We start from the raw sequence: 25623 nt of genomic DNA, 5'->3' as shown, positions 1-25623 counted from the left end.
CCTCACCGTGACACCGACACTCCCCACACCCCTCACTGTGACACGGACACACCCCTCACCCCTCACCGTGACACCGACACTCCCCACACCCCTCACCGTGACACCGACACTCCCCACACCCCTCACTGTGACACCGACACTCCCCTAACCGTGCCACCAACACTCCCCCATTGTGACACCGACACTCCCCACACCCCTCACTGTGACACCGACACACCCCTCACCCCTCACTGTAACACTGACACTCCCCACACCCCTCACTGTGACACCAACACACCCCTCACCCCTCACTGTGACACCGACACTCCCCACACCCCTCACCGTGACACTGACACTCCCCTCACCGTGACACCAACACACCCCACACTGACACCGACACTCCCCACACCCCTCACCGTAACACCCCTCACCCCTCACTGTGACACCGACACTCCCCACACTGTGACACCAACACTCCCCACACCCCTCACTGTGACACCGACACACCCCTCACCCCTCACTGTGACACCGACACTCCCCACACACCTCACCGTGACACCGACACTCCCCAGACCCCCACTGTAACACCAACACTCCCCTCACCCCTCACTGTTACACCGACACTCCCCAGATCCCTCACCGTGACACCGACACTCCCCAGACCCCTCACTGTGACACCGACACTCCCCTCACCCCTCACTGTGACACCGACACTCCCCACACCCCTCACTGTGACACCGACACTCCCCACACCCTTCACTGTGACACCGACACTCCCCACACCCCTCACCGTGACACTGACACACCCCACACTGTGACACCAACACTCCCCACACCCCTCACTGTGACACCGACACACCCCTCACTGTGACACCGACACTCCCCAGACCCCTCACTGTGACACCGACACTCCCCAGACCCCTCACTGTGACACCGACACTCCCCACACCCCTCACTGTGACACCGACACTCCCCACACCCCTCACCGTGACACTGACACTCCCCACACTGTGACACCAACACTCCCCACACCCCTCACCGTGACACCGATACTCCCCACACTGTGACACCAACACTCCCCACACCCCTCACCGTGACACCGACACACCCCTCACTGTGACACTGACACTCCACACTGTGACACTGACACTCCCCACACACCTCACTGTGACACCGACACACCCCACTCCCCTCACCGTGACACTGACACTCCCCACACCTCTCACCATGACACTGACACACCCCACACCCCTCACCGTGACACTGACACTCCCCACACCCCTCACTGTGACACCGACACATCCCACACCCCTCACTGTGACACCGACACTCCCCACACCCCTCACTGTGACACCGACACTCCCCACACCCCTCACTGTGACACCGACACATCCCACACCCTTCACCCCTCACTGTGACACCGACACTCCCCACACCCCTCACCGTGACACCGACACTCCCCTCACCCCTCACCGTGACACCGACACTCCCCTCACCCCTCACCGTGACACCGACACTCCCCACACCCCTCACTGTGACACCGACATTCCCCACACCCCTCACTGTGACACCGACACATCCCACACCCTTCACCCCTCACTGTGACACTGACACTCCCCTCACCCCTCACCGTGACACCGACACTCCCCACACCCCTCACTGTGACACCGACACTCCCCACACCCCTCACCGTGACACCGACACATCCCACACCCCTCACTGTGACACCGACACTCCCCAGACCCCTCACTGTGACACTGACACTCCCCACACACCTCACTGTGACACCGACACACCCCACTCCCCTCACTGTGACACTGACACTCCCCACACCTCTCACCGTGACACTGACACACCCCACACCCGTCACTGTGACACCGACACACCCCACACCCCTCACCGTGACACTGACACTCCCCACACCCCTCACTGTGACACCGACACTCCCCACACCCCTCACTGTGACACCGACACTCCCCACACCCCTCACTGTGACACCGACACATCCCACACCCTTCACCCCTCACTGTGACACCGACACTCCCCACACCCCTCACCGTGACACCGACACATCTCACACCCCTCACCGTGACACCACCTGTTGGCTGGAATAAACTGCAGTCTGATCGAGGATGGCGAAGCAGACGAGCCAGTTGTCTTTGTTTCCCCCATTTTGTGGACTCGGAACAGCTTCTTGCTCTTGGATAATCTGATCAGAGCAACTGAATGTGGACACAGGAAGCTTCACCTGCCAAACCTGAGACCATTCTCAAACAAATAGCCATTTGTAATGTAAAGGGCATGGACTGTGAACTGATCCTCGCTCGGGGACGATCTAATCAGGGCAATATACATCAGACCATTCACAGAGGAGTTTTGTAAAATGCCAGACCTGCAATCGGTAATCTCATTAGAATCTGTCTGGGTTGCCTCATTTAACTGGGTTGGACCAGTCGGAGTGTAAAGACAGAAATACACAAGGCTGGGGTGGGCAGAGGCATGTACGATGACCAGTAAGAAGGTGACCTTGAGCCAATGGGATGGAGATCCAATGGTTCAATTGATGAGGAACCGTATAAGGCTCGGGAGCTCCAGATACTCAGGGGCGATAACCCTCCAGCAGCCAGAGACCGACCATCGCGGATAAGGAGGACCCCACGGACACGTGGAGATTGCACCACGACGAACGTCCGGCCAATGTCGTTTCCTTTCCCGGGTTTTATGATTTCTCTTGGTTGACTGTTCATGCAGTGTCAGGGAATTCTGGTGGGGTGCACTGTCTGTGAACCCACGTGCTTTTAGTTGAAACGATAACAGTTATTTGTCGGTGAATACAGATTTTTTGTGCCTCACCGATCATTCTTACAAAGGGTGATTCTTGAAACACAACACACCCCTCTTCTCTTCAGTTCTCCATCGGAATCCGATGACAACGTCTACTCCTTTAACGGTGAGATCTGTGATGACCATATAGTCCTATCCTGGACCCACAAGCTCTATTGCAGGTGGGACATGTATAAGTGGTAGTGGTGGCAACAATGGCTGCATTTCTCCTGGCTCTCTTCTACTGTCTTCTGGTTGTTCTTTCCATCTCCAGAATACGAACTCCATCTCTACACAACTGTTGCCAAGTGGTACGGTCAGCAGCTACATCCTCCAGGTCCTCAGGTCTGATCTTGCACTACCTTAAAGCATTCTTCATCTGATCCTTCTCTTCGGCCCTCCAGCTGAGCGTCGACCGTGATGTAGCTGGCCGTTTAACACTCAGCGGGGTAGCCGACATGGGGGCATCCTTATCACGTGCCCCAGTCACTGCAGCTGACGCTGGGTGATCATGGCCTCAATACTTCTGCAGTTGGTTTTTACAAGTATTTCAGTGTGAGGTACCCGCTCACGCCAGGTAATTCCCAGGATGTGCTGGAGGCAGCTTATGTGGGAGCGCTCCAAAGGACTTGATGTGACGGCTGTAGGTTACCCAAGCTTCACAGCTATAAAGGAGGATGGTGACACAGACCGCTTGGTATACAGCGACCTTTGTGGAGGGACGAAGGCTCCTGTTCTAAAAGACTCCACGCCAAAGTCTCCCAAAGGCAGCTGATGCCTGTTTAATGCGGCTCTGGATGTCGTTGTCAATGCCGCTATCCTCAGAGAGAATGCTCCCCAGATATTTGAAAGATGGCACTACTGACAGCTTTTTATCACCAACGGTGAAGGCAGGTAGAGTGGGTGGGACACCGGTCTCCATTTGCAAACCACTTCTGTCCGGTGGTGTTGACAGTCAGCCCCATCCTGCTGTACGCTCCACCGCCACAGCTGGTCAGTCTGAAGGTCCTCCGGAGTATGGGCCACAGAAGCACAGTCGTCTGCATACTGCAGCTCCAGGACCCGCTCTCTACGAAGATTGGTGGTTGCCTGGAGCCTCCTGATATCCAAGCGTTTGCCACCTAGTCTGACGTCCATTGCCACAGCACTGCTGTCTTCAGTCTCGTGGTGGAGAATGAGTAACACACAAGAGGAAGATGTTAAAGAACACGGGCGCTAGCACACACCCCTGACTCACCCCTGTGCAAGGAAGAGCTCGGACTCTTGTCCTCCTATGGTCACTCAAGCAGTCATCCCATTGTGGAAATGGTGGTGATGTTAACAAATTTATTGGGACAGCCAAACCTGGGAGGACATCCCATAAGAGCTCTCTTTGCATAGTGTCGAATGCTTTGGAGAGGTCGACAAAGACCCAAAACAGGCACTGATGTTGCTCCGGGCACTTTTCCTGAAGCTGCCGGGCCGTGAAGATCATGTCGATCGTGCTCCTGTTCTTCTGAAATCAACACTGCGATTCCGTCAGCATTGACTCGGTGATGTTGCTGATGAGTCTCTGCAGTATCACCTTAGCCAGGACCTTTCCAGCAACAGAAAGGAGTGATATCCCCCGACTATTGCCGCAGATGATATCGTCACCCTTGTTCTTATAAATGACAACGATGTCTGCATTTCTCCATTGCTGTGGGATGTTCTCATCAGTCCAGGCCTTGATGATGAACTGGTAGAGGGTGCACCTACACATGTACCCTCCGTTCATCAGTAGCACAACAGGGATACTGTCACTGTCAGGGGGCTTGTTGTTCCTGAGGGAATGGACAGCTGATAGAACCTCCTGGAAGACTGATGTCGCGAATAGGAGGAAGTTCAGGTAGTTCATCCAGGATGGTGAGGTCAGCTTCAGAGTCCTGATTCATCAGGGTGTTAAAATGCTCAGCCAGCCTCAGCAGAATGGCATTCTGATTCTTCAGAAGTGTTAGACCATCTGCTGTTTTCAGGGTGTAACGTACCGATTTACTGGGCCGTAGATGGTTTTGACAGCAATGCAAAAATTATGCATGTCATTATTACCGGCAAAGGACCGGATTTCATGTGCCTTTTCAGTCCACCACTCATTTTGTACGGCCCGATTTGGCTTTTGCCCTTTCCTCCGAGCTGCCTGATGCTGGTGAATGAAGTGTTGTCTAAATTTGCCCGGTGTGCTTCATGCATGTTTTAAGCAAGTTGTGGACGGTGTCTGAGTTTAGCCGCTTTTATTGGGTTTTTGTACCCGCAAGTGGGTGAGGATGCAATTTCATAGGGAGCTTGGCTACAGTCACACTGGTCAGTCCAGCACTTTGCACCTCTCATGGCTCGGGTGATGAGAACATCCTTGATATCCCTCCGTCTCACAATGAAGCAGTCGATCATGTGCCAATGTTTAGAGCGAGGGAGCATCCACGAGGGTGCATCTGCCAGAAGATAGGGTTGGTTATGGTAAGGTTATGCTCAAAGCAAAGAGTAAGTAGTTTCATGCCATTTACATTCACCTTGCCAATACTATGCCTACATAGCACTCCATTCCATATCCTGCTGTTTTGTCCCATCCTAGTGTTGAAGCCCCCATGCAAAAGGATCATATCATTCTCAGGGATCCGGCAAAGAGATTAATCAAATGTCTGGTAAAAGCATTCCTCATTCTCAGATGGCAAAGTTGGTACATAATCACTGAGAAGCGTGGCATAACGTTTCTTTGCCGGGGGATACGGAGGGTCATTCGTCTTTCACTGATTCCAACCAGTGTTTCTGTGGGACTGGTTGGAAAGTTGTTCTTGACGGCCACTCCTACTCCGTGGAGATGTTGTCCACTTGGGGGGAAACCCTTCCAGAAGAAGCTGTAACCCATCCCCTCCTCTGCTAAAGAGCGTTCATCCAGGAGCCTGGTCTCACTCAGGGCAGCAATGTCGATGATGTAGCACCTCAGCTCAGCAGCGATCAAGGCTGTTCTCCGGTGAGGTCTGTCAGAGAAGCCATACGAGTCCTGGAGAGCCCTTAGATTCCATGTTGCTAGTTTTAGTTTGTATTGTTTCTTATTTCGACCGCAGTAGTGTCATACCCCGATGGGTGTGATAACCTATTCAGGTGAGGGATTGAATGGGCAATTTTTCGGCCAACTTTTCTAGGCCCTTCCCCAATTGGCGGTCCCTAAGTAGGGCTGCTCAGTCGCACAGGGATCTGCTGAAAACAGCTGCCACTCAGTCCCAGCTGCCAGCAGCCAAATAATCTGTGCCGCTGCCGTGCAGGGTTCTGAATGGGAGCTCCCAGCCCATTCCTACCTGCTCCTGTTGCCAGACGCCCCATCGCTGTCAGATTTCAACCATGTGTAAGGTCCAGGTATTGTTCACCGTGGTCAGAGGTGGAGACCTGCGCAAGGAAGACATTAAAGTACCACAGGGGGTGTGTCATCCCCATAACACTACCTTCACCCCGATGAGGTACATCCCGGTGGCAAGGGTGGACCCAGGACAACCAGTCCCACGTCTTGCTGCAGGAGGCCGCCGGGTCCTTGGTCTGCTAAGGCCCGCCTATAGCACACCGCCACGCACTGCTTTTCAGTCAGGGTGTGCTCCCTTAGCCTTGTCTCAACAGACTTGCACAAGACAGTGGGGCTATTTGCCCAGAGCTGGGACAGTGGTTGACGGGCACCAGGGCGTGTTCACACAGTCTCTGAGTCCCACCGCTGCTCCGAGATCCCCTGTAGTTTAGCCTGGGACTGTAAGATACCCAGTTTCCGTGTGTGGCCCCGAATGAGGCACTGCAGGAGTCCTGGTGGAGGAGAGGCTCTGTACTGGCAGGAGGAAGCTGACACACTCGGCTCCTCTTCGGGCTCTGAAGACAAGGCTAGCCAGCAGCACACTGTGACACCGACACTCCCCTCACCCCTCACCGACACTCCCCTCACCCCTCACTGTGACACCGACACTCCCCTCACCCCTCACCGACACTCCCCTCATCCCTCACCGACACTCCCCTCACCCCTCACTGTGACACCGACACTCCCCTCACCCCTCACCGACACTCCCCTCACCCCTCACTGTGACACCGACACTCCCCTCACCCCTCACCGACACTCCCCTCACCCCTCACTGTGACACCGACACTCCCCTCATCCCTCACCGACACTCCCCTCACCCCTCACTGTGACACCGACACTCCCCTCACCCCTCACCGACACTCCCCTCACCCCTCACTGTGACACCGACACTCCCCTCACCCCTCACCGACACTCCCCTCACCCCTCACTGTGACACCGACACTCCCCTCACCCCTCACCGACACTCCCCTCACCCCTCACTGTGACACCGACACTCCCCTCACCCCTCACTGTGACACCGACACTCCCCTCACCCCTCACCGACTCTCCCCTCACCCCTCACTGTGACACCGACACTCCCCTCACCCCTCACCGACACTCCCCTCACCCCTCACTGTGACACCGACACTCCCCTCACCCCTCACCGAGACTCCCCTCACCCCTCACTGTGACACCGACACTCCCCTCACCCCTCACCGACACTCCCCTCACCCCTCACTGTGACACCGACACTCCCCTCACTGACATTCCCCTCACCCCTCACCGACACTCCCCTCACCCCTCACTGTGACACCGACACTCCCCTCACCCCTCACCGACACTCCCCTCACCCCTCACTGTGACACCGACACTCCCCTCACCCCTCACCGACACTCCCCTCACCCCTCACTGTGACACCGACACTCCCCTCACCCCTCACCGACACTCCCCTCACCCCTCACTGTGACACCGACACTCCCCTCACCCCTCACCGACACTCCCCTCACCCCTCACTGTGACACCGACACTCCCCTCACCCCTCACCGACACTCCCCTCACCCCTCACTGTGACACCGACACTCCCCTCACCCCTCACCGACACTCCCCTCACCCCTCACTGTGACACCGACACTCCCCTCACCCCTCACTGACACTCCCCTCACCCCTCACTGTGACACCGACACTCCCCTCACCCCTCACTGTGACACACCCCACACCCCACACCCCTCACCGTGACACCGACACTCCCCTCACCCCTCACCGTGACACCGACACACCCCTCACCCCTCACTGTGACACCGACCCACCCCACACCCCTCACTGTGACACCGACACTCCCCTCACCCCTCACTGTGACACCGACACACCCCACTCCCCTCACTGTGACACCGACACTCCCCACACCCCTCACTGTGACACCGACACACCCCTCACCCCTCACTGTGACACCGACACACCCCTCACCGTGACACCGACACTCCCCACACCCCTCACTGTGACACCGACACACCCCACTCCCCTCACTGTGACACCGACACATCCCACACCCCTCACTGTGACACCGACACTCCCCACACCCCTCACTGTGACACTGACAAACTCCACACCCCTCACTGTGACACCGACACACCCCACACCCCTCACTGTGACACCGACACTCCCCACACCCCTCACTGTCACCGACACTCCCCACACCCCTCACTGTGACACCGACACTCCCCTCACCCCTCACCGTGACACCGACACACCCCTCACCCCTCACTGTGACACCGACCCACCCCACACCCCTCACTGTGACACCGACACTCCCCTCACCCCTCACTGTGACACCGACACACCCCACTCCCCTCACTGTGACACCGACACTCCCCACACCCCTCACTGTGACACCGACACACCCCTCACCCCTCACTGTGACACCGACACACCCCTCACCGTGACACCGACACTCCCCACACCCCTCACTGTGACACCGACACACCCCACTCCCCTCACCGTGACACCGACACATCCCACACCCCTCACCGTGACACCGACACATCCCACACCCCTCACTGTGACACCGACACTCCCCACACCCCTCACTGTGATACTGACAAACTCCACACCCCTCACTGTGACACCGACACACCCCACACCCCTCACTGTGACACCGACACTCCCCACACCCCTCACTGTCACCGACACTCCCCACACCCCTCACTGTGACACCGACACACCCCACACCCCTCACTGTGACACCGACACTCCCCTCTCCCCTCACTGTGACACCGACACTCCCCTCTCCCCTCACTGTGACACCGACACACCCCTCACCCCTCACTGTGACACCGACACACCCCACTCCCCTCACCGTGACACCGACACTCCCCTCACCCCTCACTGTGACACCGACACTCCCCTCACCCCTCACCGTGACACCGACACACCCCACTCCCCTCACCGTGACTCCGACACTCCCCTCATCCCTCACTGTGACACCGACACTCCCCTCTCCCCTCACTGTGACACCGACACTCTCCTCACCCCTCACTGTGACACCGACACACCCCACACCCCTCACTGTGACACTGACACACCCCTCACCCCTCACTGTGACACCGACACACCCCACTCCCCTCACCGTGACACCGACAGACCCCTCACCCCTCACTGTGACACCGACAGACCCCTCACCCCTCACTGTGACACCGACACACCCCACTCACCGTGACACCGACACATCCCACACCCCTCACCGTGACACCGACACTCCCCACACCCCTCACCGTGACACCGACACTCCCCACACCGTGACACCGACGCTCCCCACACCAACACACCCTAGACCCTTCACTGTGACTCCGACACTCCCCTCTCCCCTCTTCGTGACACCGACACTCCCCACACTGTGACACCGACACACCCCACACCCCTCACTGTGACACCGACACTCCCCACACTGTGACACCGACACACCCCACACCCCTCACTGTGACACCGACACTCCCCACACTGTGACACTGACACTCCCCACACCCCTCACTGTGACACCGACACTCCCCACACCCCTCACTGTGACACCGACACTCCCCTGACCCCTCACTGTGACACCGACACACCCCACACCCCTCACTGTGACACCGACACTCCCCACACTGTGACACCGACACACCCCTCACCCCTCACTGTGACACCGACACTCCCCTGACCCCTCACTGTGACACTGACACTCCCCACACCCCTCACCGTGACACCGACACACCCCTCACCCCTCACCGTGACACCGACACTCCCCTCACCCCTCACCGTGACACCGACACTCCCCTCACCCCTCACCGTGACACCGACACTCCCCTGACCCCTCACCGTGACACCGACACTCCCCTCACCCCTCACCGTGACACCGACACTCCCCTGACCCCTCACTGTGACACCGACACTCCCCTGACCCCTCACTGTGACATCGACACACCCCACACCCCTCACCGTGAGACCGACACTCCCCACACCCCTCACCGTGACACCGACACTCCCCACACCCCTCACAGTGACACCGACACACCCCTCACCGTGACACCGACACACCCCACACCCCTCACTGTGACACCGACACTCCCCACACCCCTCACCGTGACACCGACACTCCCCACACCCCTCACCGTGACACCGACACTCCCCACACCCCTCACCGTGACACCGACACTCCCCACACCCCTCACTGTGACATCGACACCTTGTGGCACCCCGCCAACCAGGAAGGGGTTAACTCAGTGCCGGTACTGCAGTGAGGCTGACCGTGTAGTGCAGTGGTCTCGCAGGTCCAGGGCCCAGCCAGGAGGGTGGCTCCTGCGTCCCTCGGACTCAACACATCCCAGGACCCGGAGCTACCCCGCCAAGCTCAGAAGCTTGGCCTATCAGCCCCTTCTGCCCCTGCTAGCCCCCGGTGCTGGGAATCACTGAAGGCATCTGACATCACAAAAACTCAGAACTGGTGACCTTCACGATTGCCCAGCCAAGAGACGGCAGGCAGTGGTTGCGCAGACGGCTAGTGACTTTGTTGCCTTAAACACAAGAGATTCTGCAGATGCTGGAACTCCAGAGTAACACACACAAGCTGCTGGAGGAGCTCAGCAGGTCGGGCAGCGTCTACGGAGAGGAATAAAGAGTCGGCGTTTCGGGCCGAGACGGTTCACGATGACCAGAAACAAAGGGGGTTGAAGCCAGAACAAGAAAGTGGGGGCCGGGGTGAAGGGGACAAAGTACAAGCGAGCAGGTGATAGGTGAGACCAGGTAGGGCGGAAGGTGAGTTGAGTCGGAACCCTTTTGCCCCGTCTGCTGCAAGGGAAGGATTTCCTGACAGCCATCTATTTTCAATTCAACTTCCCAGTCCCATTCCGTCTGTCTTCCCGTGACCCCCCCCCCCCCCCAATGCCACGATGAGGGCAGTCTCAGGTCGGGGGCGCAACACCTCATATTCCGTCCGGGTGGCCTCGACTTCTCAAACGGACAGTAATTTCTCTCCCCTTCCTCCTACTCCCTCCATTCCTCATTCTACATCCCCTTGTACCTCTACCCCTCCCCTCACTGCCCATCACCTCCCCCTAGTGCCTTTCCTCCTTCCCTTTCTCCACTCTCCTATCAGATTCTTCTCCATCCCTTTACAGTTCTGTGCAAAAGTCTTACACACACACACTGACACACACACTCACACACACACACACACACACACACACACACACACACACACACACACACACACACACACACTCACACACACACACACACACACTGACACACACACACACACACACACACACACACACACACACACACACACACCACCCACCCCAGGGTGCCTAAGACTTTTGCACAGTACTGTAGTAATTTTATGTATCGCACTGTACTGCTGTCAAAACAAATTTCATGCCATATGTGAGTGATGATAAGCCTGATTCTGATACAGGTCTCTGTTGTGGACTGGGAGTGGGAAGGGGACAGGGAGAGGGGAATCATGGTTGGGAAAAGGGGAAGAGCGAGGGGACGGAGCACGAAGCACCAGAGAAATGTTCTGTAATGATCAATAAACGGATTGTTTGTATTAAAATTACCTTGCCTGATGTCCCAGGGCTGGATGTGTCTGCACCCACACCACCCACCCCACCCTGGCACTCCTTCTCTGCCCCTCCCACAGTCCCAACATCCTTTGCTCCCTGCCAGATTTACCAACTCGCTTTCGGCTCCACGTTGACAAATACGGTATTGTGCAAACCTCCTCGGCCGCTGAGCGACGATGCACGCGCCTGAGACTTTTACACAGTACTGTACCTCTTCCACCTCTCACCTCCCGGCTTCTCCACCCACTCTTCTCCCCCCTCACCTATCACCCACCAGCTTGTCCTCCTTCCCCTCCCCTCATCTTCTTGTTCTGACTTCTGCTCCCCCCTTCCTTTCGAGACCTGATGAACCATCTCAGCCCGAAGCATCAGCTGTTTATCCCCCTCCACGGACGCTGCCTGACTTGCTGAGCTCCTCCAGCATTTTGTGTGCGTTGCCATAGAAACATAATACAGCATACCTATTAACTGGTACGTCTTGGGACTGTGGGAGGAAACCGAAGCACCCGGGGAAATTCATCCAGCCACGGGGAGAATTTTCCTCTCCACCCCAATCTCCTGCCTTCTCCCTAAATCCCTTCATTCCTGATCAATCACCTCTGCCTTAAATATACATAAAGACTTGGCCTTCACAGCTATCCGTGACAAAGAATTCCACAGATTCGCCACTCTCTAGCTAAAGAAATTCCTCCTCATCTCCGTTCTAAAAGGACACCCCTCTAGTCTGAGGTTGTGTCTGCTGGTCTTAGACTCTCCCTCCATGGGAAACATCCTCTCCACATCCACTCTGTCACGCGTTTCACCGTTCGAAAGGGATCAATGTCACGCCTCATTCTTCTGAATTCTAATGAATACAGGGGCAGAGCCATCAGTTTTTCTTCATATAACAAGCCTCCTTTGAACCCTCTCCAGTTTCACCACATCCTTTCTAAGATATGGGCCCAGACCTGCTCACAATACTACCAATGAGGCCTCACCAGTGCTTTAGAAAGCCTCAGCATTACATCCTTGCTTTCATATTCTAGTCCTCTCAAAATGAATGTATTGCATTTGCCTTCCTCACCAAATACTCAACCTGCAAATTGGCATTTCCCTTTGTGCCTCCAATTTTTGTATTTTCTCTCCAGAAAATAGTCAACCCTTTCATTTCTTTACCAAAGTGCATGACCATACACTTCCCGACGCTGTATTCCATCTACCAGTTCTTTGCTCATTCTCCTAATCTAAGTCCTTCTGTAGCCTCTCTGCTTCCTCAACACTACCTGCCCCTCCACCCATCTTCATATCGTCTGCAAACTTTGCAACAAAGCCATCGATTCCATCATCCAAAACATTGACGGGTAACGTGAACAGAATCGGTCAAGACACAGAGCCCTGTGGAACACCACTAGTCACTGGCAGCCGGTGAGAAAAGCCCCCCTTTATTCCCACTCTTTGCCACCTGCCAATCAGCCACGGCTTTATCCATGCTAGAACCTTTACTGTAATACCACGGGCTCATAGCTTGTTTAGCAGCCTCATGTGTGGCACCTTGTCAAAGGCCTTCAGAAAACCCAAGGACACAACATCAACCAATTATCCTTTGTCTATTCTGCTTGCTATTTCTTCAAATAATGCCAGCAGATTGGTCAGGCAAGATTACCCCTTGAGGAAACCGTGCTGACCACAGCCTATGTTATCATGTGCCTCCAAGTACCCCGAGACCTCATCCTTAATAATCAACTTCAACATCTTCCCAACCACTGAAGTTGGACTATCTGGCCCATGGTTTCCTTTCTTCTGCCTCTCTCCCTTCTTGAAGAATGGAGAGACATTTGCAATTTTCCAGTCTTCTGGAACCATTCCAGAATCCAGTGATTCTTGAAATATTACTACTAATGCCTCAACAATCTCTTCAGCCTCCTCTTTCAGAACTCTGGGGTGTACACCATCTGGTCCAGGAGACTTATCTAACCTCAGACCTTTCAGTTTCCCCAGAACCTCCTCTCTATTAGTTGTAACTTCACACACTTCATGGCCTGGAACTTGCACCACACTGCTAGTGTCTTCCACAGTAAAGACTGATGCAAAATACTTTATCTTTTCCTTGTCCCCATTACTACCTCTCCAGCATCATTTTCCAGTGGTCCAATATCCACTCTCGCCTCTTTTAAACTTCATGTATCTGAAGAAACTTTTGGTATCCTCTTTAATACTATTGGCTAGTTTACTTTCACATGCTATTTTTACCTTTTTAATGACCTTTCTAGCTGCCTTCTGCTGATTTTTAAAAGCTTCCCAATCCTCTAACTTCCCACTAATTTTTTTTCTCCATTATATGCCCTCTCTTTGATTTTTACGTTGACTTTGACTTCTCTTGTTAGCCACGGTTGTATTATCTTGCCTCTAGAATACTTCTTCTTTGCTCTATTGGAAGACACATATATCCTGTGTCTTCCAACTTGCTTCCAGAAATTCCAGCCATTGCTGGTCTGCCGTCGTCCCTGCCAGTGTTCTTTTCCAATCAATTCCCGCCAACTCCTCTCTCTCATGCCTCCACTGACACATCCGACTTTAGCTTCTCCTTCTCAAAATTCAGGGTGAATTCAACCACTGACACCAAAGACCTTAAGCTCTCTGATCACTTCTGCCTCACACCCAATCCAGAATGGCTGATCCCCCAGTGGGCTCAACCATCAGCTGCTCTAAAAAGCATCTCATAGGCACTCTAGGAATTCCCCCTCCTGGAATCCAGCGCCAATCTGATTTCCCAATCAGCCTACATATTGAAATCCCCATGACTATTGTAACATTACCCTTTTGGCATGCATTTTCTATCTCCTGTGGTAATTTGTAGAACATCCCTACTACTATTCAACTCTCATCAGGGCCTCTGTACCTCCCTCCACAATTGGATCCTTGACTTCCTAACCAAAGACCATGATCTGTGCGGACTGGTGATAACATATCCTCCTCGCTGACGATCAACACTGGCGTACCTCAAGGGTGTGTGCTTAGCCTACTGCTCTACTCTCTATACACATTACTGCTACTGTGTGGCTAGGCACAGCTCAAATACCATCTCTATATTTGCCTACGATATAACCATCGTTGGTAGAATTTCAGATGGTGACGAGAGGGCGTACAGGAGTGAGATATGCCAACTAGTGGAGTGGTGCCGCAGCAACAACCTGGCACTCAATGTCAGCAAGATAAAAGAGCTGATTGTGGACTTCAGGAAGGGTAAGACGAAGGAACACATACCAATCCTCATCGAGGGATCAGAAGTGGAGAGGGTGAGCAGCTTCAAATTCCTGGGTGTCAAGATCTCTGAGGATCTAACCTGGTCCCAACATATCGATGGAATCATAAAGAAGGCAAGACAGCCTTCATTAGGAGTTTGAAGAGATTTGGCATGTCAGTCAGTTACACTTAAAAACGTCTATAGTTGTACGATGGAGAGCACTCTGACAGGCTGCATTGCTGTCTGGTATTGGGGGGGGGGCTACACATGACTGAAAGCAGCTACAGAAGGTTGTAAATCTAGTCAGTTCCATCTTGGGTACTGGCCTACAAAGTAACCAGGACATCTTCAGGAAGCAGTGTCTTAGAAAGGCAGTATCCATTATTGAGGATCTCCAGCAGCCAGGGCATGCCCTTTTCTCACTGTTACCATCAGGGAGGAGATACAGAAGCCTGAAGGCACACACTCAGTGATTCAGGAACAGCTTCTACCCCTCTGCCACTGATTCCGAATGGACATTGAACCCTTGGACACTACCTCACTTTTTAAAATATTTCTGCTTTCGTGCACGTTTTTAATCTATTCAACATACGTAATTGATTTACTTGTTTATTTTCTTCTCTTCTATATTATAAATTGCATTGAACTGCTGCTAACAAATTTCATCGGCATGATGACAATAACCCTAATTCTGATTTTCACCCTTACAGTTCCTCAGTTCTATCCACAATGCTTCAACACATTTGAATGTCACCTCTTTCTAATGATTTGATTTCATTTTTTGCCAACAGAGCAATGCTGTTCCCTCTGCCGTCCTGCCTGTCCTTGCGGTACACTGTGCATCCTTGGACATTAAGCTCCCAGCTGGAGACTTCTTTCAGCCACGATTCACTGGTGCCCACAACGTCTTACCTGCCGATCTGTAATCGTGTTACCAGTTCGTCGAACTTATTCCGAATGCTGCACACATTCAAAAACAACACCTGCAGTCCTGTGACCACCCTTTTCAATTCTGTCCGCCTTTCACGTTGCAACTCATCCGATCACCAGCCTCTCCTCGCTGGACATTCCCTCTGTTTGTAAACCACCTGCCTCATCTTCAGCACTATCATCCGCCTTTCCTACGACAGTTCTTGCACAGAAATGCAGGCAGCTCAGTACACTAGCCGCACCGTGCTCTACATTCCATCTAGGCCTTTCAAAGAGACATCCTTCTATTCCGAGACTATGTCTTCTGGTCGCAGACTCCCCCCACTATTGGAAACATCCTCTCCACGTTAACTCTATCTGGACCTTTCAATATTCGATAGCTTTCTATGAGATCCCGTTACATTCTCCTAAAGGCAGGGCACTGATTACATAAGTTGGGTGCTGTGGTGTGATTGCACTGGAGGGGTAGGAGTGTTAGTAGAATCTGAAGGTGGCTGCCCCCGCCCCCCGACCATTATTGTCCACCCTTCTTCTCTCCCTGGGCAGCTAGGTTGGTTGCCCACCGCGGCCGGAGGGTGGGGTCACCGACCTGGATCGGGGACTGCTGCAGCCGGCCGATCTGCTCACGGAAGCGGTGGATCTCGTCGGCCATCATTCGGTTGTCCCTCTCGATGCGGTCGTAGCGCTCCCTCAGCAGAGCGAGTTGTGCCTTGGCGCACTGGGCCTGGGCAGAGAGGGTGGGGGGGGTGGGGAGAGATGGGGCTGTCAGGGGCCATCAGAGACTCAGACGCATTCACAGGATCAGATCCCGGCCTGTAACCCACTCCCAGTGATCTGTTATTCTCAATATAAACCCTCCAACCCCTGGATTAGATCCCAGTCCGTAACCCACTCCCAGGGATCTGTTGTTCTCAAAATAAACCCTCCAACCCCTGGATTAGATCCCAGTCCCAGGATCTGTTATTCTCTATATAAACCCCCAAACCCCTGGATTAGAACCCAGTCCGTAACCCACTCCCAGGATCTGTTATTCTCTATATAAACCCCCCAACCCCTGGATTAGATCCCAGTCCCAGGATCTGTTATTCTCTATATAAACCTCCCAACCCCTGGATTAGATCCCAGTCCCAGGATCTGTTATTCTCTATATAAACCCCCCAACCCCTGGATTAGATCCCAGTCCCAGGATCTGTTATTCTCTATATAAACCCCCCAACCACTGGATTAGATCCCAGTCCGTAACCCACTCCCAGGATCTGTTATTCTCTATATAAACCCCCCAACCACTGGATTAGATCCCAGTCCGTAACCCACTCCCAGGGATCTGTTATTCTCTACATAAACCCCCCAACCCCTGGATTAGATCCCAGTCCCAGGATCTGTTATTCTCTATATAAACCCCCCAACCACTGGATTAGATCCCAGTCCGTAACCCACTCCCAGGGATCTGTTATTCTCAATATAAACCCCCCAACCCCTGGATTAGATCCCAGTCCCAGGATCTGTTATTCTCTATATAAACCCCCAAACCCCTGGATTAGATCCCAGTCCCAGGATCTGTTATTCTCTATATAAACCCCCCAACCCCTGGATTAGATCCCAGTCCCAGGATCTGTTATTCTCTATATAAACCCCCCAACCCCTGGATTAGATCCCAGTCCCAGGATCTGTTATTCTCTATATAAACCCCCCAACCCCTGGATTAGATCCCAGTCCCAGGATCTGTTATTCTCTATATAAACCCCCCAACCACTGGATTAGATCCCAGTCCGTAACCCAGTCCCAGGATCTGTTATTCTCTATATAAACCCCCCAACCACTGGATTAGATCCCAGTCCGTAACCCACTCCCAGGGATCTGTTATTCTCTATATAAACCCCCCAACCCCTGGATTAGATCCCAGCCCCAGGATCTGTTATTCTCTATATAAACCCCCCAACCACTGGATTAGATCCCAGTCCGTAACCCACTCCCAGGGATCTGTTATTCTCTATATAAACCCCCCAACCCCTGGATTAGATCCCAGTCCCAGGATCTGTTATTCTCTATATAAACCCCCAAACCCCTGGATTAGATCCCAGTCCCAGGATCTGTTATTCTCTATATAAACCCCCCAACCACTGGATTAGATCCCAGTCCGTAACCCACTCCCAGGGATCTGTTATTCTCTATATAAACCCCCCAACCCCTGGATTAGATCCCAGTCCCAGGATCTGTTATTCTCTATATAAACCCCCCAACCCCTGGATTAGATCCCAGTCCCAGGATCTGTTATTCTCTATATAAACCCCCCAACCCCTGGATTAGATCCCAGACCCAGGATCTGTTATTCTCTATATAAACCCCCCAACCCCTGGATTAGATCCCAGTCCCAGGATCTGTTATTCTCTATATAAACCCCCCAACCCCTGGATTAGATCCCAGTCCCAGGATCTGTTATTCTCTATATAAACCCCCAACCCCTGGATTAGATCCCAGTCCGTAACCCACTCCCAGGATCTGTTATTCTCTATATAAACCCCCAAACCCCTGGATTAGATCCCAGTCCCAGGATCTATTCTCTATATAAACCCCCCAACCCCTGGATTAGATCCGCCAGACTCCCACAGGCCCGCACTCAGGTTGGGGGCGGGGAGAGAGTTGCCCACCTCCTGCTCTGCTATCAATACTCTGTCTGCCATCGACTCTTCCAGGTACCCAGTCTCCGTCTGGCTGGGCTCCGTCTTGGTCTTCCGCAGGGCCTCCAACTGGTTTTTCAGATTGACGTTCTCTGCACTGGTGCTGGTGTGGGAGCAAGGTAGAGAGGGTAGGACAGGGTGCCTCTGGTGAAGCCACTCTCCTCTCCCTACTTATTAACAGCTCTCTCCGGCCAGGGGCCAGGAAACCCACTGTGACTCACTTCCTGACACCCTGTCTGCACGTCCACAAAGCATGGGTCAGGAATGTCACTTGCCTGGTTCAAGTCAGTCCCTGCACTTCACATCCGCCACATTAATTTTCCCCCTCTACAAGTCAGGAGTGTGACTAGACACTCCCCACTTCCCTGGAAGAGTGTTGACTTAAACAGCTCCTCCTCAGCACTCCATCGACACCCCACACTGTCAGATACAGCAGCCACAGTGTGCACGAATGCACCACGATCATTCACTCCATGTAACTCCATCCAGCCCATACTTCCCTCCCCGCCTCTGTAACATTCTCTAGTCTCTACACCCCTCCCCATCTCTGTAACCCTCTCCAGTCCCTACACCCCTCCCCATCCCTGTAATCCTCTCCAGTCCCTACACACCTTCCCATCTCTGTAACACTCTCCAGTCCCTACACCGCTCCCCATCTCTGTAACACTCCAGTCCCTACACACCTCCCCATATCTGTAACCCTCTCCAGTCCCTAAACCCCTCCCCATCTCTGTAACCCTCTCCAGTCCCTACACCCCTCCCCATCTCTGTAACCCTCTCCAGTCCCTAAACCCCTCCCCATCTCTGTAACCCTCTCCAGTCCCTACACCCCTCCCCATCTCTGTAACCCTCTCCAGTCCCTACACCCCTCCCCATCTCTGTAACCCTCTCCAGTCCCTACACCCCTCCCCATCTCTGTAACATCCTCCAGTATACTACACCCCTCCCCATCTCTGTAACCCTCTCCAGTCCCTACACCCCTCCCCATCTCTGTAACCTTCTCCAGTCCCTACACCCCTCCCCATCTCTGTAACCCTACACCCCTCCCCATCTCTGTAACCCTCTCCAGTCCCTAAACCCCTCCCCATCTCTGTAACCCTCTCCAGTCCCTACACCCCTCCCCATCTCTGTAACCCTCTCCAGTCCCTACACCCCTCCCCATCTCTGTAACATCCTCCAGTATACTACACCCCTCCCCATCTCTGTAACCCTCTCCAGTCCCTACACCCCTCCCCATCTCTGTAACCTTCTCCAGTCCCTACACCCCTCCCCATCTCTGTAATCCACTCCAGTTCCTACACCCCTCCCTGTCTCTGTAACCCTCTCCAATCCCTACACCCCTCCCCGTCTCTGTAACCCTCTCCAGTACTTACACCCCTCATCTTCTCTGTAACCCTCTCCAGTCCCTACTCCCCTCCCCATCTCTGTAACCCACCCTCCAGTCCCTATACCCCTGTCTGTGTAACTCCCTCCAGCCCCATCTCTGTAAATCCCTTCAGTCACTACGTCCCTGCTATCTCCATAACCTTCCCTCCCCCACAATCCTCCCTGTCTCTGTGACTCCCCCTCAATCTCCTACACCCCACCCCATCTCTGTAACCTCCTCTGGCTCCATCGATGTGACCCCCTCCTTCCCCCACCCTGCCCCGATCTCTGTGACACTGTCCCTCCTGTCTCTGGGATTCCCCTCTGGCCCCTGCACTATTTCCCGCCACTCTGCTGCTCTGTACCCCACCCTTTAATGGAAGGAGGGACACGTGGGTCTGTGATGGTTGCCGCTGGGTTTCCGGAAAGTTCTGACGCCCTCCCCGAGTGGCGGTAATGCCCGCGCTCACCTCTGCAGCTGCATCTCCATCACCTGCATCGACCGGGACAGGTTGGATATCTCGCGGGACAGTTCCATCTTGAGGGACCGCAGCTCTCCGTTCTCCTGGTGGAGGGTGCTGACCAGACCTGGGGGGGGGGGGGGGGGGGCGGGGAACAGAGGGTGAGACACAAAGAGGGCATTTATGGTAGGGAAGGGTCGAGTGTTTCTGTCACACTGGGCGAGCCATTAAACATTCCCACCTGTATTCAAAGCGGAGGTTGATAGGTTCTTGATTAGTAAGGACTTCAAAGCTTGTGGGGAGAAGGCAAGAGAGGGGGCTTAAAGGGATGATAAATCAACCATGATGGAATGGTGGAGCAGACTCAATGGGCCGAATCGCCTAATTCTGCTCCTACTTTCTGGGATTAATCCCCCCCCCCCCACCAGGAGTGTGGCAGAGATTCCGCTAGGAAATGGGAGAAGCTATAGGAACATAGAGGGATAACTGGGCCATTGGGCCCAACGTGTCATTCCAAAATGACCCATTCTCCTGCCTACTCCATGTAAATTGTGATGCTCTGACTGACCAAGAACCTTTCAACCTCCGCTTCCGTTCTCCATCTACTCAACCCTCAATTCCCTCCTCTTCGCGACACCCCCCTCCAGTCCCTTACGTCCTCCCGAAGTCTTCCCCCATCTCCCCTCACCTCCCCGCCTTCCATTCACATCCACCCCAAACGTCGACCTCCGCTCTTCCCCGCAGCACTGCCCCTCGCCTCTCCCCTGCGACCCCCTCTCTCCATTGTGTTCTCAACTCACTTCCCATTGCCCCCGCTTCAGTACACTGCAGGTCCGTAAGACACAGGGGCAGAATGAGGCCATTCAGCCCATCGAGTCTGCTATGCCATTCCATCACGGCTGATTAGTTATCCCTCTCAACCCCTCTCCCCATAACCTTTGACACCCAGACTAATCAAAAACCCATCAACCTGTGCTTTAAATACACCCAATGACTTGACCTCCACAGCCACCTGTGGCAACAAATTCCACAGATTCACCTCCCTCTGGCTAAAGAAATTCCTCCTCATCTCTGTTCTAAATGGACATCCTTCTATTCTGAGGCTGCGCCCTCGAGTCTATAGGAATCATCCCCTCCATCTAGGCCTTTCGGTACTCGATCGGTTTCAATGAGTGTTCTGAACTGCAGGGAGCACAGGCCAGAGCCATCAAACGCTCCTCGTATATTAACCCTCAAGTTCCCAGAATCAACCCTCTGAACCCAAAGCCCCCACCCGGCTTCACCCCGTGACTCCTACTCACGGTCATAGGACACTGACACTTCAGCTGCTGGCCGGGCAGGGGACCGAGACGGAGACCGAGAACGTCCCTTCACCTGGAACAGAGCGAGGGGTCACAAACATGCAGTGGGGGGAGGGGACAGCGGAGGGAATTCGGGAGGGGTGGAAGGGGGTGTTTGAGGAACGGGGGTGGGACTCACTGTGCCCTGGTCGCGTGCCTCCTTTCTCCTGCGGCTTCGGTCAGCTGAGGAGTCCAACCCCTGGGGCCGCCTCTCTTTTGCCTCCGATCCTCCGATTGAGATGGCGTCCTCCTCCTCCTCCTCCTCTCTGGTCTGTGCCAGACCCTCAGGCACTCCCTTGTTCACTGTGACTACGCGGTAGAAGGGGATCAGTGCACAGACAAACCAGCGCCCCTCCCCAACAGCCCCCTCCCTCATGCCCCCTCCACTTCGGCTACGTGGCAGACTCACCTCTCCCCTCTTCTACCCTCTCTCTCTCCGTCCACCCTCTCCCCTCTCTTCTGCCACACTTACTTCCCCCTTCCTTCCTCAACATCCCCACTCCGTCGCCCTCCTTTCTGCACGTCCTTGCTTTCTTCTTCTTCGACTTCCTCTCACCATCTCTCCAATCACCCCCCTCTCTCCGAACAACCCCTAAGCCCATCTCTTACCACCCTTCCGCGCTCTCCCTGATACCCATTCCCTCTCCCTATCCTATCAAATCCCACCCCCCCCGCTGTCCACTTCTCTCTGTCTCAACAGGTTCCATTTAATGTCAGAGAAATGTCTACCGTATTCATCCAAAAGTTCCTTTTCTTTGCAAACAGAGGAGGGCTCCAAGAATGAATGTTAAATGTTAGAAGCCAAAAGCCCCCCCAGCTCCCCTCTCCCACGTGTAAACAGCAAAGCGCGACCCCCCTCCAACAGCAAAAAAAGCATCTACCAATACAGCAACAATAAAGACTTACGGTACCTCAAAGACTGCTCGTTCACCTGGTAATTCAAATACCACAGGCTCTCTCTTTCCCTCTCCTTCCTCCATCTCCCTCCACCCCTTCTTCCCTCCCCCACCACCGCCCTTCACCTGTCCCTACCACCCCCTCTCTCCATGGTGTCCTCAACCCCCACTTCCTGCTGCCACCCTAGGAGACCACAAGTGAACGAGGCCACTCAGCTCATCAAGTCTGCTGAGGAGGAGGGGGGAGAGGCGTGGGTCAACAGGAGATGCTGGTGATTCGGGGAGCAGGTGGGGAGTTTGTCAGGGAAGGTTGTGAGAAGGGAGGGGATTAGTGGGGAGGGAGTTGGAGGGTGGGTGCCGCGAGGTGAGGCTCATGTTACCCAGCGAGGAGGCCGCGATGAGCTGTCCCTCTGACTGTGGGTCCATGGCCCCCAGCTGTGGGACAGAGAACACATTAGCCCCCTTCCCATCGCTGGACCATCCCTGACCCCGACATCCCGCTCCTCCGTCTCCACCCGTTCCCCCACCAGACGTCCCGTCTCTCCGTTGTCGCCCTGCTGACGTCTGGCCATTCCTACAGACAACAGCTCAGCTTCCCCCCCACCCCCCGAGCTGCCGCACCCACACACAGTCCGTGGCAGCGAGGGAGGTGGGTGAAGGAGAATGAGGTGAGAGGAGTGGGGCGAGGAGTGAGGGAGGGGCATGTGACGAGAAGAGGTGAGTGAGGGGATTGGGGAGGAGGGGTGAGTGATAAGAGTGGGGCGAGAAGAGTGAATGAGGGGAGTGGGATGATGAAAGATGAATGAGGGGAAGGGGTGAGGGGAGAGGGACAAGGAGGGGTGAGTGAGGGGAGTGGTAGAGGACGGGGTGTGGAGAGTGGGGGAGGAAGGGTGAGTGAGGTGAGGAGAGACTGGTGAGGAGGGTGAGATGAGGAAGGTGAGGTGAAGGGAGTGGGATGAGGCCCGAGTGAGGAGACTGGGATGACGAGGGGCGAGATGAGGAGTGTATGGTGCAGAAAAATGGGACAAGAAAGGGTGAGTGAGGAGAGCGGGACGAGGAGGTTGAGGCAAGGAGAGTGGGATGAGGAGGGTGAGTGGGATGAGGAGGGTGAGTGAAGGGATTGGGACGAGGAGAGAGGGTGGTAAGCTTGGAAGGCCAGCAAGGAGGGAACGGAAGAGAAGAGGGCAAGTTGAGGAGGGAGTAGCAGAAAGGACGGAGGGGAGGCGAGGAGGGAGCGCTGTGCCGTAAGAGGGTTGGTGAGGAAGGAAGCGAGGAGGAAGGTGGGGAGGGAGCTTCACTCTGCAGGACAGGCAGGGAGGAGGGTCACGCTGTGGGAGGGGCTGCGAGGAGGGAGTCTCTCTCATCCACCCCAGTCTTTGGGATCTTACCCTGGCCCCCGACCTCCTGCAATTTGTAGTGGGAGAGGGAGGGAGCCCAGTAACTGACATTGATCGCGGGTCCCCTCAAAACGAAAGAATTTAATTTCACTAAAAGGGAGGGTTGCAGAGGGGGGAGGGGGAGCTTCTAAGAAGGGTGGCGGGTTGGGGGAGGGAGGGGGAGCTTCTAACGGGGGTAGGCGGGTGAGGGGGAGCTTCTAACGGGGGTAGGCGGGTGAGGGGGAGCTTCTAACGGGCGCGGTGAGAAAGATGTACCTGCATATAACCCGGGCTCAAAATGGAGGTGTTTATTTCGGTAGGAGGAGGGACGGCGAGGAGGCGGGGGCTGAGGTGGGGGTGGGGGAGGGGAGGCTGACTGTCACAGGAACTGAGTCCGATCACCTCAAACTCAGCGGCAGGTAGGGGAGGCGATGCCGGAGACCGAGAGAGAGAGACCAAGAGTGAAAATGTGATGCTGACAGGGGGAGAGAGACAAGACAGAGAGAAAGGAAAAGGTAGTGAGGGAGTGAGCGTAGTTCAAGAGTCTCCTCTCCCTGCCTCTTCAGTGACCCCACCCCATCTTCTACCTCCCCCCCACCAACTCAACATTCCCCACTTCTCCCCACGCCCTCCCCGAGAGTGTTTCAGGCATCTCGTTACCACCACCCTGGATCTGCACCACTTTTTGATGCAGCCCATTTGTGGCTTCCTGCCACAAGGCAGAGAGAGCAAAGAGCTGCTGCTGATCGAGATGGGGGGGGGGGGGGGTGGACCTGCCTCGAGGTGAGGGCCATTCTGGGTACAAACAGCGTGTACCAGGCCAGAACGAGCCTTGGACGTTTCTGCTCGGGAAGGGTGGTGCACGGGGGAGCGCGGGGAAGGGAGAGAGGGCAGAAAGATTGTGAAAAAGTCACACGGGTGAGAGTGACAGAGGGAGGGGGAGGAATGACAGAGGGAGGGGAGAGTGACAGAGGGAAGGGAGAGTGACAGAGGGAGGGGAGGAGTGACAGAGGGAGGGTGAGGAATGACAGAGGGAGGGGGAGGAGAGACAGCAGGAGGGGGAGAGTGACAGAGGGAGGGGAGGAATGACAGAGGGAGGGTGAGGAAAGACAGCAGGAGGGGAGAGTGACAGAGGGAGGGGAGGAGTGACAGAGAGAAAGGGGAAAGTAATAGTGAATACGGAGAAGGGGGAGAGCGAGAAGGGAGAGAGAAGGAGGAAAGTGGATGAGAGAGGGGGGAGTGAGAGGGGGACAGAGAGGGGGAGAAGGGGGAGGGGAGAGAGTGAAAAGAGGGAGAGAGAGGGGGAGGGGAGTGGAGAGGGAAGAAGGGGAGGGGAGGGGAAGGGGCAGAAGGAGGGGGGAGAGAGAGGGGAAGAGGGGAGAGAGGAGAGAGGGGAGGGGAGAGAAAGGAGGAGGGGAGGAAATGTGTGGGGTGAGAGAAGGGGGAGAGAGAAGGGGAGGGGGAGGAGAGAGAAGGGGAGAGAGGGGGAGGGGAAGGGGCAGAAGGGGAGAGGGTGAGGGGAGAGGGGAGGGGAAAGGGGTGAGATAGGGGAGAGTGAGAAAGAGAGGGGAAAAGAGAAGGGAGAGGACAAAGGGGGAAGAGGGAGAAAGGGAAGAGAGGGAAGGGG

General features: G+C 54.9%; 1 protein-coding gene across 1 annotated transcript in view; it reads right to left on the bottom strand.

The window, feature by feature from the left end:
• Positions 1-24313, bottom strand: part of LOC132385500 (uncharacterized) — a 37140-nt gene extending 12827 nt beyond the window's left edge. The window contains exons 1-7 of the mRNA XM_059957613.1: positions 24273-24313; positions 23001-23055; positions 21864-22033; positions 21686-21758; positions 20394-20511; positions 18529-18661; positions 16470-16604 (exon numbers count right to left, since the gene is read on the bottom strand). Of these exons, the coding sequence (XP_059813596.1) occupies positions 16470-16604; positions 18529-18661; positions 20394-20511; positions 21686-21758; positions 21864-22033; positions 23001-23055; positions 24273-24278 (690 nt within the window). The 5' untranslated portion in view covers positions 24279-24313. The remainder of the gene's footprint in view (positions 1-16469; positions 16605-18528; positions 18662-20393; positions 20512-21685; positions 21759-21863; positions 22034-23000; positions 23056-24272) is intronic.
• Positions 24314-25623: the final 1310 nt, after the last annotated feature.

The sequence above is a fragment of the Hypanus sabinus genome (assembly GCF_030144855.1).
Source record: "Hypanus sabinus isolate sHypSab1 chromosome 24 unlocalized genomic scaffold, sHypSab1.hap1 SUPER_24_unloc_28, whole genome shotgun sequence".
In the NCBI taxonomy this organism is placed as follows: Eukaryota; Metazoa; Chordata; class Chondrichthyes; order Myliobatiformes; family Dasyatidae; genus Hypanus; species Hypanus sabinus.
The sequence above is the reverse complement of the archived record's forward strand: the minus strand, read 5'-3'. Positions and strand labels throughout refer to the sequence as shown.